Here is a 19,758-nt window from a genome sequence, read left to right on the forward strand (position 1 = left end):
TTTCATCAGGAACTGGAGGTTTTTGTAATATGTGACATAGCCTTGTTTTGGCTCCAGTGTCATCATGAGCTTCTTCTGTTTAGAGCCAGGTGAGCACTGAACCTCGGGAATTGGGGGCAGATCAGAAAATTTGTTGTGCAAATCATCAGGAATTATCACATCAACCTCTAATAATAGGCCATATTTACTGTCATCAAAGTCCTTAAGACCTTCAATATTCAAATCATCCCACTCAAGCCCTGCATATGGCAGTTTTTGCATCATGGCAGAACCATAGAGGCTGTTGGCATCTACATACACTATATAATTTGATGGCCGTGCTGGATCATAATCAGGCATATATTTGTTATTTGCTCTGGCATATCTCTGAGAGCATTGCACCATCCCCCCTCTTATACATTTCTCCATGAACAAGTACATATCTTGATCTTGGATCAGTTCCAATTGTTTTTTAGTGTTGAAAAACATTGCAGCCCATGCTAAGCCCGGGGCACTGAAAAAATACATTGGGTCCAGTTTATAATTTTGCATTGATGATTTTCTGAATGCCTGCAATATATCAGCTAAGAGTGTGACATCAAGTTTCAAATATGCCATGTGATAATCACCAAATGTCTGGCATTTTAAATTGTTCCACATCAATTGGGCATGGTGATAATCATCATCAGTGATTCCAGATCCTCTGATTTTGCTGTAAAACTCTTCTTGTGGTGGCAGAGAACACTCATCAAATTTAGAAAAATCTGTAACATAGTCATATGGATATACACCCTTCCGCCTAATTAATTTCAGGTCCTGATTTGGAAACAATGCACATGTGATTTTGAATTGATCATCAGATAATTGAGTGGCCAGTGTAGCCAGGCTAGCAGATAAAATTCTGTAGGAATCAAGAAATCTTATATGAATAGGAACACCATTAACTTTGATTATCTTGCTAATAGATATATATTTCTCATCATTTTCAGCTAAAATATTTAAATTCTGCTTCTCAAACCCCTCGTACCTGATCAGATGATGGAAATCATAATTGGATGCTCCATGGCAAAATATGGGGACAAATTTTGGTCTCTTGATCTTAATATTACAGCTATTACACAGGGCCATTAAGAATTTACCATCTGTATGAGAATGGTGTTTCACCTTGATATTTGTATCTGAAAATTCAGAATCACATACCGGGCATTTTTCTGCATTGTTGAAATCCTCAATCTGTTTCTCTGTTAAAGGCAACATAGGTTTTGATTTTAATAAGATGTTAGATGCTATGTCACGGCACTCATTTTCTATTCTATGTGCAAATATTTTGATGGCATTTGGTCCCATGTATAAGTGTGGTTCACTAGCTACACCATCCCGTATAACTATATAACAAAAGCTGGAAGGTTCATGTAGCTGGTATGGTGTAATTGAAGATTCTTCAGGATCTGGATTGCAGAATGCAAGAGGCTTGAGGTTCGATTCAAAATCACAGACAATATATGCTGGGTGTTCCAACAAGGCTTCAAACTTTTTGAATTTGCAATTTTCACTTGGATTAGGCATCACCATATGAACAGGTTTATGGTTGCCACAGTATTTCAGATGCTCAATTAACTTGTTTTTAGCAATTTCTGCATTTTTTTCCTGAACCCCATTCACCATTTTTCGACCATCAAGTACAGTTAAACATCTTCTGCACAACTTAAATATTCTATTAGATTTGTCTAGTTGTGTTCTCACTAAAGCTTCAAGATTATGTATCAGAGTGTAATGATATGTGCCATCCCCTTCAATTAAGAGCAAATCAATCGGAACAGCAGAATCATCATCAAATGTACTGATTCTGAGAGGTTCTATCAAGCAATTGCCAGTGGAACAAATAAATACATTAATAGATAATTGTTTGCCATTGATATGCCTGGCCTTTTTTTCAAATTTATCAATATTCTGAACAGACATTGGATATTCTAAACCCTCCATTGCATCATCAAATTTGTGTTCATGTTGTTTGTAATAAGTTATTCTCTCAGGATTCCTTGAAACTGGAAACAAAGCAGCTAATATACACCACAAAAAGCATTTCTGGTCGGTATTTTCTATATTAACCACGGCTCTTCTGTTTTTAATATTATCAGGTAATGGCAGATATGTAGATCCTTGCAATGGGCTGAATTCAGAAATATTAACATATAACTTGTGTGGAGAGCCGCATAGGCTCCATCCAGACTCTTTTGCTGCAAATTCAGAGTGTTTAATATTCAATTGTTCTATCAACCTGCTTATTATTCTGTCTGAATTTGCATTTGAATATACCGGTACAGTTTCTGTTATGTGGGGCTGTGTAAATTTTGTGCCATTTGGTTTCTTATATTGAGTATACAATTTGAGGGACAGCTTATAAGAGCCATTTTGTGCATTTAGAATTGCCTGCAGATCAGAATTTATACTGTTCAAAAAATTCTCAATGCCACATCTTGGCTCTGATACAAACCGATAATCCCTAAGTTGGGCATTAAAACTGCTATGGATAGGTGCATGGCGTGGCTGCTTTGCTGCTCTGGCATTAAGAGGTGCTTCATGCTTTCTTTTCAGACCAGATGTGGATGGTTGTGAGGGCAATGTTGATGACTGTGCAGAGCAAGTATCTTTATGTTTATAAGTGAAATATTCCATGTTATATTTTCTATTACATTTGGGGCATATTTTTGTGGGAGTTCTGTATTTGTCCGGATTACAAATCTTTTGGTGCTTAGCCCAATTGGGGCTGGATATATTTTTATTGCATTGATTACAATATTTTTTACTTGGCATTTTTGTTGTTGTTTATTATATACAATTTCCTGGGTTTCAATTCAAAACTTTATACTGAATAAAAAATATCAGCTGGGTTCAGCACTGTGCTTTGTGTGCGTGTGTATGTGTATATGTATGTATACACTTAATATTTTTGGCTTTGGTATTTATATACAATTTCTTGGGATTCAAATCAAAACTCTATGCTGGATAAAAATATCAGCTGGGTTCAGCACTATACTGTGTGTGCGTGTGTATGTGTATATGTGTGTATACACTTAATATTTTTGGCTTTGGTATTTATATACAATTTCTTGGGGTTCAAATCAAAACTCTATGCTGGATAAAAAATATCAGCTGGGTTCAGCACTATACTGTGTGTGCGTGTGTATGTGTATATGTGTGTGTATATGTGTGTATGTGTATGTGTGTATGTGTATGTGTGTATGTGTGTGTGTGTGTGTATGTGTGTGTGTGTATGTGTGTATGTGTGTTGATATTTTTGGCATTGGTATTTATATACAATTTCTTGGGGTTCAAATCAAAACTCTATGCTGGATAAAAAAAGCAGAAATAGGCCACAACTTGGCCACAAGTGGACCGGAAGTAGGCAAACCGGAAGTGAACCGGAAGTGGACCGGAAGTGGACCGGAAGTGGACCGGAAGTGAACCGGAAGTGAACCGGAAGTGGACCGGAAGTGGACCGGAAGTGAACCGGAAGTAAATATGTGTAGGTGTGGGTGGGTGTGGGTGGGTGTGGGTGGGTGTAGGTGTGTATGTGGGTAGGTGTATCATGGCCTAGCTTTAAGTGTGGCCAAAAAAAATATCAAGAGGGGCATATTTTTAACAAATTTATGGACAACAATCTCACAGAAGTGCCTTTTATAAGTGTAGGCAAATCAATCTGAGGGGGGTCATACTTTCTCATGGAATCCATGAGGGCATTTTTACAAAAATCTTGGATTAGACAGGGTTCCACACTTGAGCAAAAAGCTCATATGGGCATGTTGAGCTTGTTTTAAGTGTGGCCAAATCTGCTTGAGGGGGGTTCATACTTTCTCGAGTTTATAATAGCACAAATCCCACTACTTAAGATACACCAAAATGTCATTAATTGCTGTGTAAGACACAACTTGCAGCACAAAAACGAGCAATGGAATATCCACTGCACTGACAAGGGAATAGTACCAGCAATAAAACAGCATTGATCATCGTCAGTATATAGGATCTCACCAGCAAGAAATTATTGTTACAAGCATGATAGAGTTTCTGGAATTACAATTATTTTCGGGATAGTATTTGTTCACAAATTTTAAAATTACAATACGTTCAGAACTCAGGTTTATACGATAGTTTCCTCAATAATTTTATCATATTGCAAAAAGTATGTACGAGTTATTGACTTTCCTGCAGAAACGACAATTTTCTTTAGTTAATATACATAGTTTTCAAATTTATGTATTTCTCCTACTTTTGCGTCACTTTTCTGTAACTTTTGCTAATCATGACATCATCATCCTTCGCTGTTTCCTGCCTCTGGCTGGGTCGGCATGGAAGTCAAGCCTCTCCATTTTTTCCTGGTCTTTCACAACTCCACTCTTTCCAAGGTGTTCCAATCTTGTCCCCTAACACTCTCTACTATCTGCTCTTTCCACCGACATCTTGGTCTCCCCCTTGGCCTTATTCGCACTCCTTGTGCATTGTAAGCCCTTACTGGTAGTCTTTCTGCATCCATCCTCTTCATGTGTCCGAACCATCTCATCTGTGCCTGATCTATCCTGTCTTGAAGCTTCACCACACCCACTGCCTGTCAGATATCCTCATTCCTTATTCTATCCCTTCTAGTCTTCCTCAAAAGACTCCTTAGAAATTTAATCTCCACTGCCTGCATCTTTTCTTTGTCTCTCTATATCATTGTCCAAGTCTCTGCTCCATACGTAATTATTGGCACATAGTATGTTACATATTACCTTCTTGCATTTCATAGGTACATCCCTATTCCATATTATTCTTCGAACGCTTTGATATAGTCCACCACCATTCATTTGTCCTATTCTGTTTACCTCCTCATCTATTCTTCCACTTCTCTCAATCATGACAATGAGGATGAATGGTTTATTTAATTATTCTCTTATCTATAGTCGCTTTCTGCCACTTTCGGCTAATTGTGAGAACGAGGAAGAATGATGAATGATGAGCAGTGTGGGGAATGGAGAAGCAGGAGGATCTCATCCTCCCAACTTGGCATCTTTCCTAGTTTTTGTTTTGAGTCCATTTTAAGCATAGATAATCTGATCGAGACTGGATCCTAACAACTATGTGCCTCTGCTGGGTATCGAACCTGGGGCCCTTTTGTAGTCAAAGGGCTCCAAGCACTTTTCATTCAAAATGCTGACTTCATATCAGTCTATAAAAAATGAAATATTTATTCTCAAGAAAAATATGTTGATGTGAACATAAATACGTAATCCTACCAAATGTTATTTGTGTATAGTTGTAATAATTAATTTGGGTAACACCCTAATTGCAATATTCATATATCAAATTTGAATTGATTTGCCACTTGCATAGGTATGGTATTCTGAAAAACTATTGTAAAAATAAGTAACTGAAGAAACATTGCTATCAAAATTATCGAATGACTGGAATCATGATAATAAATAACAGAATCTATTTACCAGTAGTATGGGAATTTTTTAATACCCTGCCCATATCGCTGTTTTCATTTTTTTATGCAGAAGTAGCGCAAAAAGTAGCGAGTAGCGAACAGGAGTAGCGTAGCGAGCTACTTTTTGGTAAATGTAGCTGTAGCTGTAGCGAAGCTACATTTTGGAAGAGTAGCTGTAGCTGTAGCGAAGCTACTTTTAAAATGTAGCGTTGCGATCACTGGCTGAATGTAAACAAAGATTTGTCCTACTTAGAGCGGCCATATTGGAAGCGACACTAGCGCTCAGGTGGTAATTTTAATCGCGAATTGTGTTTATGTACACACAAGTGGTTTATGTTTTCATTTCTGAAATAAAACGGACATTTCCATGAAATGTGCAGAAACCACGAACACTTTAATTAATAATTTGGAATTTACCATCTGGTTGAGATCGTTACGATGTTTTTTCTTCCGATCCCGGTACTTACTTTTCGAGATTCTGCATACCCTAGTAAACACAGCAGCATCAGTACTCCGGCAGGAATAAATCAAGTCAACATTTTCATGACATTTTTCAAGAAATGAAATTTCTCACTTGCCGTGATCGTATCTGGAAATCATGTTACTGTTGACGCTGAAACTGTTATTTAAAGAATTGAACGCGAAATGTAAAAAGAAAAAGGAAACAAACAACAGTTTGATTGGGGAAAAAATTGCTTGCAGACGAATGAACGTGATTTCTGATTTGTGTTGACATGGGCGATATTTGTCAATTTGTGATCAGTCATTCGGCAACACTGCTGTTTTCTGCTACAAGAGCTAATAATAATGGTGGTATCGAGGATATCAAGTCATGGAACTGTACAGCGCGGTATGGCGAAGAAAATAGGAATGCCAGTATTTCGTAGGAATTCTTTAGACAATGTAATGAGTCAGGACAGTTTCTTCGCAATAAACGAAAGGCCCGTTGATGACATATCTTTGGAGTTTTTCTATAAACCACACACAATCACGCTGCTTACAGTTTCAATAGCAGCAGTAATTTACACTGCGTTTACAAGGTAAACCAATTATGAAAGTTTGCATGCGAACAGATAGCAAATATTATTTAATGATTTGGGTTTACACTTGAGGAATATGTTGACCGAGTTCAGGTAACTGCATATTTATGTTCAGTTAGAAGCTACAATTGTAGTAACAGGGAAAAAAAATCACGTGACTAACAATTCTGCAAGTTGTATGTACAGTATACCGGTAAAAACAACAGTATCCTAAGTATAAACGAATTACAAATAATTTCGGAGCGAATGTAGAATATAGAGAATGTCTCTAATGTCGTTAATATTTGGTATACTAACTACATTTGGCATTCTAATCACGAATCTGTTGTTAAAATGCCAAGGACACGTCTGGAAATCGTGAAAAAAGCTGATGCAAGTAGAATTTTTTTTTTTTAAAAAAAAGCTTTTTCGCATTGTTTTACTAACAACATTTTAACTATGCTTGCCGGAAATTGTTCGTGGGGCTATCCGTCAATGATTTGTGGGGCTAATGTGCATAGTTCATGGGGCTACCCGTGAATTTTCACACGCCTCCGCGGCATTTTAACACCAGATTCGTGATTAGAAGGCTAAATTTAGTTAGTATAACAAATATTAACGTAATTAGAGACAGTCTCTATATTCTTCATTCATACCATAATTTGAATGACGGGACATTTTGATCCTTGGTTCGTAATTAGCTACAATCGTAGTTTTATAATTCACTTCCTATTACCTATTTCATGCATGTGCATGCTCAAAATTAGAAATTATTGTTTGCATAATTCACCTCATTTAAATGATAAATTGGTAAATATACGATATCGCCTGGACGGATTTCTTCAAATTTACAGGAGAAAGTACTTACTGAAATGAGTTTCTTTAGCATTCTGGGCGTTCTTGGAGGTATTTTCTTTCACGGGAAACTAAAAACCTCGTATTTGAATGCTGCCGAACAAGAATTAATCACTTTTTACGTAAGAAACTTGCATTGTCTGCCATATTATACCGTTGTTTCCATTGTGTGCGTGCAGATGGCGAGAGCGTCGAAAGTCACACGGTCTCGTCATTGTCTCCAAACGTGCATTTTTTTACGAGAATTTGTTTTTCCTTTTTTTTTTTTAACTATGCTTACCTAACCTAACCCAACCTAACCTAACCTTGCCAGAAATGGTTTTTGGGGCTATCGTGAATGGTTTTTGGGGCTATCGAGAATGGTTTTTGGGGCTAACGTGAATGGTTTTTGGGGCTATTGTGAATGGTTTTTGGGGCTATCCGTCAATGGTTTGTGGGGCTATCGTGAATGGGTTTTTGGGGCTATCCGTCAGTGGTTTGTGATGACATAATGAACACGAAAGTAGGTATTTTTCGGTTAAGAAGGTTGTAACACTGCATACCCACGACAAAACACAAGCACGGCGCGATGATCCATGATGAGTGCATACCATATTGTCTGTTACCCAAGCGGTAACAAGGAAGACAAATAATCACTCGTAATATGAAAAGTTGACACTATTTTATGGAAAAAGGCATAACTTCACCTTAAAGAATGTTTCACAATGCAGAAAAGGTAAGTACCAGTGGTAAAATTAAGGAAATAAATGAGTTAAAGGTGTCCGGGCGTTATCGCATATTTACCGATAAATTTTCTTCCATACAGTAGAAAGTTGTTTTTAGTGTTATGCACTATTCTCTATTTACAACTACGTATTTATGTAATAATTATAGAGTAGTTGTTTATTTTACGTGTAAATTATATGTTGCCATACATTGTAGTTCTTTAGCTGTTATGAACTAACATAAACTCTCAGATTTTTGCTCAGACATTTGAATTGTGTATTCCTGAGGAGCACAGGGGTTGCTTTTCATACAATTTTCTTTGAAAATTGTACTGTTATTCCATTAAAGGGAAAGGCTGTGCACTTTGCCATGAAGGGTCTCGGGGGATGTTGGAGTGGATAAATATAATTGGAGTCTGTAAATGTATTAATTGAACTATGTTTAGACAAACCGTGCACTACTACTGAGGTGGAGCCATGGTATGGTGGCTCTCCCCTGTAGAGCCGCCGCTTGTTGGATGTACAATTGTAACATAAAAGCTCTGAAAGTCTCCAATTTGTTTAAAGAAATCCAATAAAAAAAATAAGGAACTTAATAGTTTTTAAAGTTTTTTTACAAATTTGATTTATGCATCCTTCAAATAAAAGGAGATAAAACAATATTCGGTGACGGTTCCAATTGTTTTATGATTTCTCCTAGCACAAATACTAATTATCTTAGAATTTTGGAAATCATTGTCACACGAAATTTGAACCTTCCTTAAAGTAATGAGCACTGTTTGGACTCTAAAAAAAGTTATTTATGTTGAAAAAACAACTTGAAAATTACCTTGGACACTTCTCATGGACAAGATATTCTCCGTCGACAAGCGACAGTAAATATCGTAGAAGCGTGGGAATGAATGTAGAAGTAAATCGGAACCTTAGTATAATGCATTTAGGGACTTTATTTTAATGCTAAGTGAACCAAACCTAACCTGCCTAACCTAACCACGAAAGCAAATATTGAACAAAAACCTTAAGTAATCGCTAAAACTCCACAGTATGTGTTAACAGACGTACATCGAAATCGGACCATGTAAAAATTGCATTCATAGCATGATGAAATCTCAATAAAACAAAAGGAACAAAAGGGCCCTTATAATTTGAACCCACTAGGTGGTGATAAACTTTAATAAAATGATTGGAACAAATATTGTGAATTTTTTCTGTGTACCTCATCACTTTGAATTTGTTAAAATGTATTAGCATTCTATTCTTTGGACACAATAGTATGTACCATTCTCTGACAATCATTTTGTAAAGCTAAGACATCTGAACTAATTCATTTTCCCTTAAATGCTTTTATATCATCTGCATATAAAGACGAGTTGAATCAATAACATTATACATGATGGCATTAATGAAAATTGCAAATAATATTGGTCCAACATGGGATCTTGTGGCAGTCCACAAGTTTTCTTTCTTTCACTGAAGAAGTTTTTTCTATTTCCACTAACAATTCTATTCATTACACAACTCTCAAACTATTTAAAAAATCTTGGTGATATTCCAAGAATACCCAGTTTATGTAATGCATGGTTCACTGAATCAAAAGCTTGTGATAAATCTGTACATGTTCAGGCACTTTAGCCATTGCATTTAAAATGGTTATTTGGCCTGTACATAATTTACTTTTCCATATTTATTTTGGAAGCAGAACGTCTTGATTACCTTTCAAAATAAAATTAGCTACTCTGTCTGTACCAATATATGATTTTTTTTATGTGTAGAAATAAATTTAGACACATCTAAAATTACTGGAATATAATGTAAGGGATGTCTGTAATGTTTAGCACCCACTCACTTTTGACTCCAGTTTTGTGTTCATTCACTTCAGTTTCACAGATACAAGGGAAGCCTATGAAGTTACTAACAGAATTGCAATGTAACTGTCAGCATACGATGATAATTGTACCAAAGCAACAAAATTTCACTGCCATCTGCAACATAAACTAAACAGCTAGGTAATGCCTGTAATATATGCAACCACTAAGTTCACCCACTACCCAGAATTTGTTAAACCAAATATTGGCAGAGACCAATGCAGCAAGACATATAGTTTGTAAGAAACCAATGTATATGAGGAACATCATGAATGACTCTGTGTCATAAAAAGAGCATAGATATTTGTCTTAAACGCTTACTTTTGTTCCTGTCAACAGATTCACATGATTTCATGCATAAAATTACATTTTCCAATTGATAATGCACATTTTGATTATCAGTGCCTGTAAGTGCATGCAGTATTTTTAAAATAGTAACAGAAAAGATGCAGATGAATAATATCCCTCAGCTAAGATACAAATTCCCCAATTGTCTCATTGTTACCATGTTAAACCATAGGAGCATTCCTTAGTTAGCCTCAAGAATCGATCAAACATCCACATAAGAATTTCCACTTCAGTGTCCTCCATGCCAAATCACACTCCCCTCCAAATTTGATTACATTTAGTGAGAAATATGAAGTAAGTACGTTTTTCAGTGGATCAATCTAAAAAAACTTCAAATATGGGAAAATGTAAAATTGAGGAAAATTTCATAATGGTTTGCTATGTTAGGACCATCAAGATTGAATGTATAATGCAGGAAAATATAGAATCAGGGTTCCACTGTATACATGCAAATTTTCAGATTTCTGGCACCCGTGGGCTTTGAACGTGGTTCCACACATGCAAACTGTCAGTAGCAGAGATGTAATGTTAGCCATGTTTTTTTAAGATAAGGGAATGCTCTTTTTTATAAAAATTGCAATAGGCATGTTTTTAAGATAAAGGAATGCTCTTTTTCATAAAAATTGGCAAAATATAAAAATGTTGATTTCAAGATCATGGAATCTGACCTTTGACCTTTACCCAAAGTATATTTTTAATTTTATTTTTGTGTGAAGTAGTTTATTTTAAGTTACCTTTCTGCTACTTTTGGCTAATCACAATGATGGGGGTGGATGGTAATGTGATGTCTGCAGTGGAAGCTCAAAGGGGAGAGTAGACGTGCCATGGCACTACCCTCAGAAGAAATGCATTCCTTGCCAAAATATTGTTAAATTAATGTATTTATAGTTTACAGACAGGGAGATTCGAATCTCGCAATCGGCCAAGCTGACAACCGGCCCAACCTCCTCGCGAGGCAACAGTCTGAGCGGTCCACGACCTGGCCCAACAAAGTTGACACATGTGCAGAGGGTTGAAGAAGTCTCAGTGGGGATCAGGGTGGTGGGGGGATAGCTATGCTGGTCATAAGACACCAGCTGAACCAATTTTCGCTTGGCATGACGAGGGAACTTTCGCAGTGTTAACATAGTTGCCACCTGTATAGATAAGTTGCTAAATATGACATTTGTAAGACCCGTTGAGGAAGTAATTCGTGAGAAAGTTAGTAACGAACGTTGTATCTTTCCAAAGTGTATCCGTTCAGCGGAGCGGCAGAAAATGCTTGAGAGATAAGTTAAAGGACTTCAAATGATCCTTTTTTCGCCTCAAATGGTGTATATTGCTAAAAAATCAACCACATTATACCGTATTTAGCCTGTTTTATTCTAACAATTTTGCTTGTTCAAGCATTTTCTGTCACTCCGCTGAACAGATACTCCAAAGTTATATGAACATTTAGATATAAGATAGATGTGTGTAAAGGGTCATCCAAACTTTTGTTATCAATTTGTTCTTTAAGAAAATATATATCCCTTCCTCTCACCTTCTTTCCCCTCATGTACATACATGAACACGTATTCCAACTGGATGTCGAAAGTATCCTAGACATTTGTTGTAAAAGAAATTGTCGAGATGTCAAAGGAAACTCGCATCACAATAGGATATTTGACTTTTATATTTTTAAAGAATTGCAGAAAATCTATAATTATATGTGTATGAATTTTACTTTGAGATATAATTCAATTTGTTTCATTGCTTTTTGAGTGCTAATCATACTTTAGTCATTTGTAACACTGGTTGTTGATGTGCCTTGTTGGTGTGGAGGAATTAGAAACAAAGTAAATCGTTAATTCTGTGTTCGCTTTAGAGTCTGTAGTGTCCTATAGTGTATAAAAGATAGGATAATGATTGAAGATGAATCGGATTAGTGCATCATTACTTTACATACACCATTTTTCACATTACCATATGAGGATAAATTAGAAGTTAAACATTTTGACCAGTGAGGCAACCACAAGCAGGCGAAAGGGGGGGGGGGGGGGCATTGCGGAGTTTTTTTTTCTTGATCATGTTGACACTAGCCCTGTCTAGTTTGCTGCACTTTTTGACTTGCTTTGCACGGTGCAACACTTAGTCGTCCAGTTCTTTGATTTCGAGTCAAGTAGTGTATTTGGTGCCTGCATCGTCTGCACTACCTTTCGGACCGGTGTATGTTTGGTGTATGGTCACGTGGTGCATGCTAACTAATCAAATGACCGTTTAAAGCAGCAGACAGGAATTTGTTGAATCTTCTGAACTCGCACACCGTTTTCCGTCTAGTTGGTTGAACGTAATTTCCTTGCACTACCCTGACACTGGATACACCTGCTCTGCACCGAGTGTCAAAAAGTGCAGCCAACTAGATGAGGCTACTACCCATCATAGTAGCCACCAGCCCCCACTGAATGAATGAATGAACATTCAAAAACACATAGCAACACAACCAGACTGCACAAAGCAGCCCAGGATGTACTACGTGGAGGAGAAATTTATATTTGAATCAACCTTACATCCCTTTTAGGATCTACGGGAACTAAAGTAATAGATTAAGTAACAGGAAGAATCATTGCGATTTAGGCACTTGTTTTGCTAAATATGTAGCTTCTCTGAAGTATGCATTTCTCAACCAGCCAAAAACCTCGGTAGCAGGCTACAGGTAGTACACGTTCCTAAAGACATACATTATGGTCACTCTTCAGATGTGATTGTGTGCCCTTAGCACATTTTTTAATAGTTTTCTTACATCTGTATGCTGTGAATATCACCAGCTGAATGCTGTTTTGTTGTATGTCCATCTGCACTAATTTTGCAGGAAATCTGTTTCAAGTTTAACATATGTGGATTTGAATGCACTACAAGATTTGTTCAAACATTTTATTATTGTTGATAATTCACACCACTTGACATTCAGATGCGTCGCTTCGGAACATGACAACATCATCGACACCAGTGTCACAAGCAGCTTTTTCTCGTAGTATGTTACTTTTCTAACATACTGTAACTTGGATAATAATGCTTTCCGGCAAAATTAAACTTTTTGTCACTCTCATGAACCAAAATAGGTGATTCTTGTAGATTTCGAGCTCCTGAGTTCGAATCCGCAACCCATTTTTCTCCAGGACGTACCAGTTTTGAGGGAGGGGGGGGGGGGTTTCAATGACCACGCATAGGTGCTATTCTCCCCCCATATAAATTTGCACGCTATCATCATAATTTCAATATAAAACAAGCAGATACAACTACATAAAGAGTAAAGGTTCAACACTTACATGTCAATTGGTGTTCCTGCTCCTCTTGTAATTTGTGCAGGGTGTCTCGCGTGTCGCATTCCAACAGAAGTCTGCCAACATATTCACACTCCATTTCCCACTGTAGTGTGTCTCCATGGTAGCTATTTGTTGATGAAAACTTTCACCGTGTTCATCAGAGACCTCCCCCAAGCTGTACTGTTGAGGGAAGAAGTCCAAGTGACAATGCAGGAAATGTAACTTGAGGGACATATTACACCCCATGGTACGAAATGAAGTCATTCACCTGCCCACAATGTCTTTGTAATTAGGTGACTTATGATTCCCGAGAAAATTACTGCACACATCTCGAAAGGCCTCCCAAGCCTCATGTTCCACATCACTCAGCTTAGAAGGAAATGTAGGATCCTTTAAAACGTCTCTGATTTGAGGCCCTGTAAAAACACCTTCTTTCACCTTGGCCTCGCTAAGTCTTGGGAACAGTTTGCTGAGATGAGTAAATGCTTCACCATCCCACTTCAGGGCCTTGACAAATACCTTCATTAGACCTAATTTTATATGGAGAAGTGGTAAGAATACTTTCTCCGGATCCACAAGAGGATCCATTAGCCACATTCATCTCTCCTGGGACCAGTTGGTTCCTTGGTGGCCATTTTGGGATGGTGTACAGCTCTTTGGCTCAACTGTCCCAGTGACACAAGAAACAGCAGTGTTTGGTGTAACCTCCTTGTAAACCGGTGAGGATGGCAATAACCTTAAGGTCAGCACATATACACCACGGTTCCGCATGTTCTCGTATGTTTCTTTCATATGCACAGCATGAGCAACAGGGATGGCAGGATATTGATTGCCATTGTGTAGTATCACTGCCTTGAAGCTAGTCCACGATGAATCTACGAACAGTCTATATTTTTCAGTGATGTAGTCAAATTTCAGTTGTTCCATAAGCGACGGAATGTCACTGCAATACACCAAATCACCATCCTTTGTAAAATTAGGAACTAGGCTCACCTCTCTTTTTCTGTACATCGATATATTCACATCTCGGTCAAGTAGATTCCATTGTTGAAGTTGTGATGCAAGCAACAGGGCCTTGGTCTTCGCAAGGTTTAAGTCTCTGATCAGATCATTCAGTTCTTCCTGACTTATCACATGTGGTTCCTTAGTGTCAGACACTGGGGCGTACTTGGGATCTGAATGCGTACTCGAAGATTGTGCAATATCCTGACAAGCCACAGGTTCTTCGTCGGATGAAACACTGCTCAGTGTGTATGAGTCTGGTGGTACGGGTACAGGCAGAACAACATCATGTGGGACAGGTCCCCTCGCAGAATCCAAGTCAGAATACTGTATTTTATGCTTCGTACCTTTTGAGAAACCTGTAATATTGTCCAGGCAGAAGTAACAGTTTGCAACATGATCCCAGGGCTTGTGCCAAACCATAGGTATGGCGAATGGCATCAATTTATGTGTACCTTTCAACCATCCTTTTAGAGTATGCACACACGAGTTACAACTTTACAACTTTGTTTGGGAGCCCAATCGCGATCCTGGTCGCCGACTTTACACCCAAAGTACAGATGGTACGCTGTCTTTAGGAATGGTGACAATGGCCTACTTTGTCCCTTGAATACCACTTCCCCACATATGTAGCAGAATGAATCTACCAAGTTTTTGCAAGTTTGTGGCATGTTGGTTTAACACAAATGTCAATATTTCATGCAGAAATATTTTTCCTTAACGGTATACACAGACACAGAGTAACACGACTTTCTTACACCACGATCACCTCGGAAGTAAAATATCTGCTTCATGTAACAACGAGGTGGATGTCTTGGCACCTTTTTCTGCCACATCCGGTTTGTCGTCTAGACAAGGGGGTGCCAACGAATGACCACAAGTTGATTACGAATCCTTTTACCTTGAAGGAAGCCGAGGTGACAGTGTCAGAAGAGTGTAATGAAAATAAAACTCCAATGTACACAAATAAGCCTGTCACACAGTTAAAAACTGTAAGATACCATTCATTTTAGAGCCAGTCACTTATGGCTCGTGGGACATTGTGAAAATATTTCTTCCAGCAGGCAGTAATGTTAAAATGCAATATTATTCACAGTTTTGTTTTGACATTTATCTGGAATGCTCAAAAAAATGTGCATTGTGGCCGAATTCACTGTTTTTTTGGGTGGGTGGGGTGTATTTGGTATTTTTTTCTATTGGAGGGGTGGTGTTGTGGGTGCAGGGGAAAGAATGTTCCTAGGATATAGTAACAATTCTTGGATTGAGGTAAAAATACACAATTATGCATTCCAAGCATAAAAAACACATATTTCATTAAAAAATACAATTTTTCGGTAAATTTTCATGGAAAATGCCCCCTAAAAAAACCTTACGTGCTGGAACTTTTTCAATGCGATATTCATAATGAGCGACTCGAAATCTATAAGGTACACCCTTTCATCCTCGTGGGAGGATTTTAATGCCGATCAGTGTAATCAGAGATACACGCTTTGACTTCTGCATGAGTCTATAGGTATGTAGTTAACAATTAGTAAAGTTTAATTTCATTGTTACTGTTTAGGGGGTTTGGGCGATGTCTGAAAAATTGTGAATTCTTTTTTGATTTTTTTGCAATTTTTTTTCATTGGTTTTGAAAACATTGCTTCTTTCTCAATTTTGGTGTTTCAAAACACACTTTTGGCAATTTTTTTCTCCGAAAGTGTTAGCAATAAGTGCATAAAATTTTCCACAGCAATGGCAAACATACCATTCATTATGTGGGTACCTTTTGGAGATTCACATCCTGGAGTAGCCTGCATGGGGGTCCGATGAATTTCAAATTTAGTGTAAAAAACAGTTACTTTTCCTTTTTTTTTCTTCTTCTAACTGATTACGGAAAACTGTTTTTTTTCCATCAGGATTATAGCCCAAAGTATACTGAACCAAACAAGGTATCATTTGTACGTCTAACGTTCTTAGTCCCGGAAATATAAAATTACATTTAGAAGCATGCAGTTTTTCAAATTTCCCACTGAAAACATGCCTGGTGTTAGTGGAAATATCTGGAAAATCAGCCTCGTCATCTAAGGGTTAAAGTGAGATCTGAACAACTTTGCAAAGTGCCTTCAATGGGTATTGAACTTGGGTCCCCTCAATGACAAGTTAATAGAGATATCACTATGACATTGGCGAGGCCCAGCAGGAATTACACAAATCGTAGGACTCCAGGGGACCCAGATTCGAATTCCAGCCTGGGCATTGGTGTTCTCTGAGTGTCCTTTCATCAACTTTATGAAATCATCACCCAAATAGTGGAAGAAAAGTGAGATAAAATAATACAGGGTTATTATAAATGATTGACCCAATTTCATAAATTCACTGTAGCTTTATTATTTGACATATTGTCAAGAAACTTTGCAGACGTATAGAAGAACTCAAAAAGTTTTCTTGTGTTGCAGGTTCGCTTCTGATTTCTGCCACGAGAGTGCAGCAGTGAGCATTTATTCAATATGGCGACAGGCAGAGAGAAAGCTTATGTTGTGCTCGAGTTTCATTCACATCAGTCTGTCGTTACAATGCAACGACACTTCCGAACGAAGTTCATTCGGTGATGGTATGCACAATTTACAGCTTCAGGATGCCTCTGTAAGGGGAACTCAACTGGTCAGCCTGCAGTGACTGAAGAAACGGTTGAGCGCGTGCGAGCAAGTTTTGCACGAAGCCCACAGAAGTCGACGAACAAAGTAACCAGAGAGCTGAACATTCCATAACCTACCGTTTGGAAGATCTTACGGAAGCGATTGAAGAAGAAGCCTTACCGCTTGCAATTACTACAAGCCCTGATGCCTGATGACAAAGTCATATGCTACGAACTCGAGCACAACACAAGCTTTCTCTTTGCCTGTCGCCATATTGAATAAATTTTCACTGCTGCACTCTCGTGGCAGAAATCAGAAGCGAACCTGCAACACAAAAAAACTTTTTGAGTTTTTCTATATGTCTGCAAAGTTTATTGACAATATGTCAAATAATAAAGCTACAGTGAACTTATGAAATCGGGTCAATCATTTATAATAACCCTGTAGAATCAATCAATCTCCAAGAGATCGTGCCCAAATTTAAAAGATACTGAAGGAAATGCCAGTTGTAATGTTCCATTCTGCTAGAGCAATGTACCGTCCCTACCAAAAGTTTAAAACCACCTTGTCATGTGTTTTTCAGACAAACAAAAAAAGTACATATGCGAGTGCTTTTCATGAAATAAACACTTTAATACAAAATTGGAATTATTATGTAATGTTATTGAAAGGTATATCAAGATGAAGAAAGTGTAAGGGCATATTAATGCACTTATAACTAATAGATGCAACTAAAGGTACAATTTGTAAAATCATTAAATCTGAACTTTGAAAATATAATTGGAAACAAACATTTCTCCTGAAATTAGATGAATGAAGTGTGATATTTTAATAGTCAATAGGTCCACCTTTAAGTTTGAATCACATTTGCACACGTTTTCTCATGCTGCGGACCAATTTCTGGAATTCTTGGGGCGTAATCTCATTCCATACTTTGGAGATCTGTTCATGAAGTTCCTGGACATTCCTTGGTTGGTGTCTGGCTACACGAAGGCCAATGGTATTTCATAGGTTTTCTATAGGATTCAGGTCCTGACTTCATGCTGTCCAAGGCAACAATGGGATTTCCCTCGCTTGAATTCAGGCCATTGTTGCTGATGACGTGTGGCAAGTCTCGCGATAATCCAGTTACCCTGGGGCAGCCGCAGCGTGGTTTTTCAACCACTGTACCTTGCTGCTTGAATTTGTTTATTGTGTTCGCCACGCAGGTTTTACTCACATTCAATGCGACTGCAATTTCTCTATGAGATCTATTGCATCTGTACATACCAATTATTTGCCATTTTATGGTCACAGGCACAGAGTTTTTACCCATTATCATGTAGCTTGTGATTCAAATAGTCTGTTCATTATCACGCGTAATGAAAACAGGTTTGGACTTGCACAATGCTGCTACTCGAGATATGTCTTTCTGCGCCATCTATTGACACATATTTCAACTAATGACTGATAAAATTTGTTCACTCCAGCTCAGTCACTGAGGAAACTATTGTTATCTGAAGACCTCTCAGTTTTCGCTGTATTTTTTATTTTGTGCATTTTAGGAAAAAAAAATATAAAAGACTAGAACATTTTTTGGATATTTTTTTTCCGCCAAAACCTTAGTTCATGTTCCACAATACTGGAAAAAAATCAGTTCTGTCATAACGACGTCGGTTACGTGTATACACATTCATCTGTACTTCAAAATGCTGGATTTTTCAGTTAAGAAATTTCAACTTTCTTATCTCAAGAACTACAAAACATATACCAATATTTTTTCGGCAATATATGCCTCACACACTATATTACATACTTCCATACAATATGACTCCATATTTGTACCAACTACTTTGTTAGTATTCATTTATATGAAAAAAGTTGGTGGTCTTAAACTTTTGGTAGGGACTGTATTAGGCTCAGTCACTAAATAACGAGGCAGAGGATATTTCACAGTACTTACGTAACGAACCTCAGAAGTATCGTCCGCCACTGTTTAGACATTTATCCCATTGTGACACCAGTCGCAAAATGGCATGCTCGTAGAACTCCTTTGCGCACGCGCTCCTTGAAGTCATCATCCAATTGTCCCCGCAGTGCTTTTTTGAGCTCACCGAAGATGTGAAGTCACACGGGGACAAATCTAGACTATAAAAGGAGGGGGGGCGCTCAGGACTTAGCACTTGAATTTTTTCAGACATTCCTTTGTTGTGTTGGATGTGTGTGGTTTAGCATTGTCGTGCAATAGGACTACACCACGAGAAAGGTGACTGGGACGTTTCGATTTGATTGCCTTCCTGAGCTTCATTAACATTTCACAATACCGCTCGGCATTGACCGTAGCTCCATGCTCCAGGGATCCCAGGTTTGAATCCCATTCGGGCTTGGTTGTTTGTGAATGTCCATTCATCATTTCATCACTCATCCCCATCTTCGCAAATTAGCATAGAGGCACAAAACGCGAAGTAAAATAAACTAAATCAATCAATCAATCCATGCTCCAGGAAGTTATTGAGGAGTGGCCCCTTGCAATCGAAGAAGAACGAAAGCATGACCGTACCGGCACTAGTGTGGAGGGTCTTGAATTTTTTTGGTGGAGGGGATGCCTCCATTACGTTGACACAGTCAAACACGGAATGAC

General features: G+C 37.9%; 1 protein-coding gene across 2 annotated transcripts in view; it reads left to right on the forward strand.

Annotated features, from left to right (window-relative positions):
* Positions 1–6,247: 6,247 nt before the first annotated feature.
* Positions 6,248–19,758, forward strand: part of Pss (phosphatidylserine synthase 1 homolog l(3)77CDf) — a 73,528-nt gene continuing 60,017 nt past the window's right edge. Inside the window, exon 1 of one of the 2 annotated variants that reach the window (XM_083112349.1) lies at positions 6,248–6,483. In XM_083112349.1, the coding sequence (XP_082968475.1) occupies positions 6,251–6,483 (233 nt within the window). In that variant the 5' untranslated portion in view covers positions 6,248–6,250. The other variant, XM_083112350.1, reaches the window with a different exon arrangement.

The sequence above is a fragment of the Lepisma saccharinum genome, chromosome 26, assembly GCF_977018435.1.
Source record: "Lepisma saccharinum chromosome 26, izLepSacc3.1, whole genome shotgun sequence".
In the NCBI taxonomy this organism is placed as follows: Eukaryota; Metazoa; Arthropoda; class Insecta; order Zygentoma; family Lepismatidae; genus Lepisma; species Lepisma saccharinum.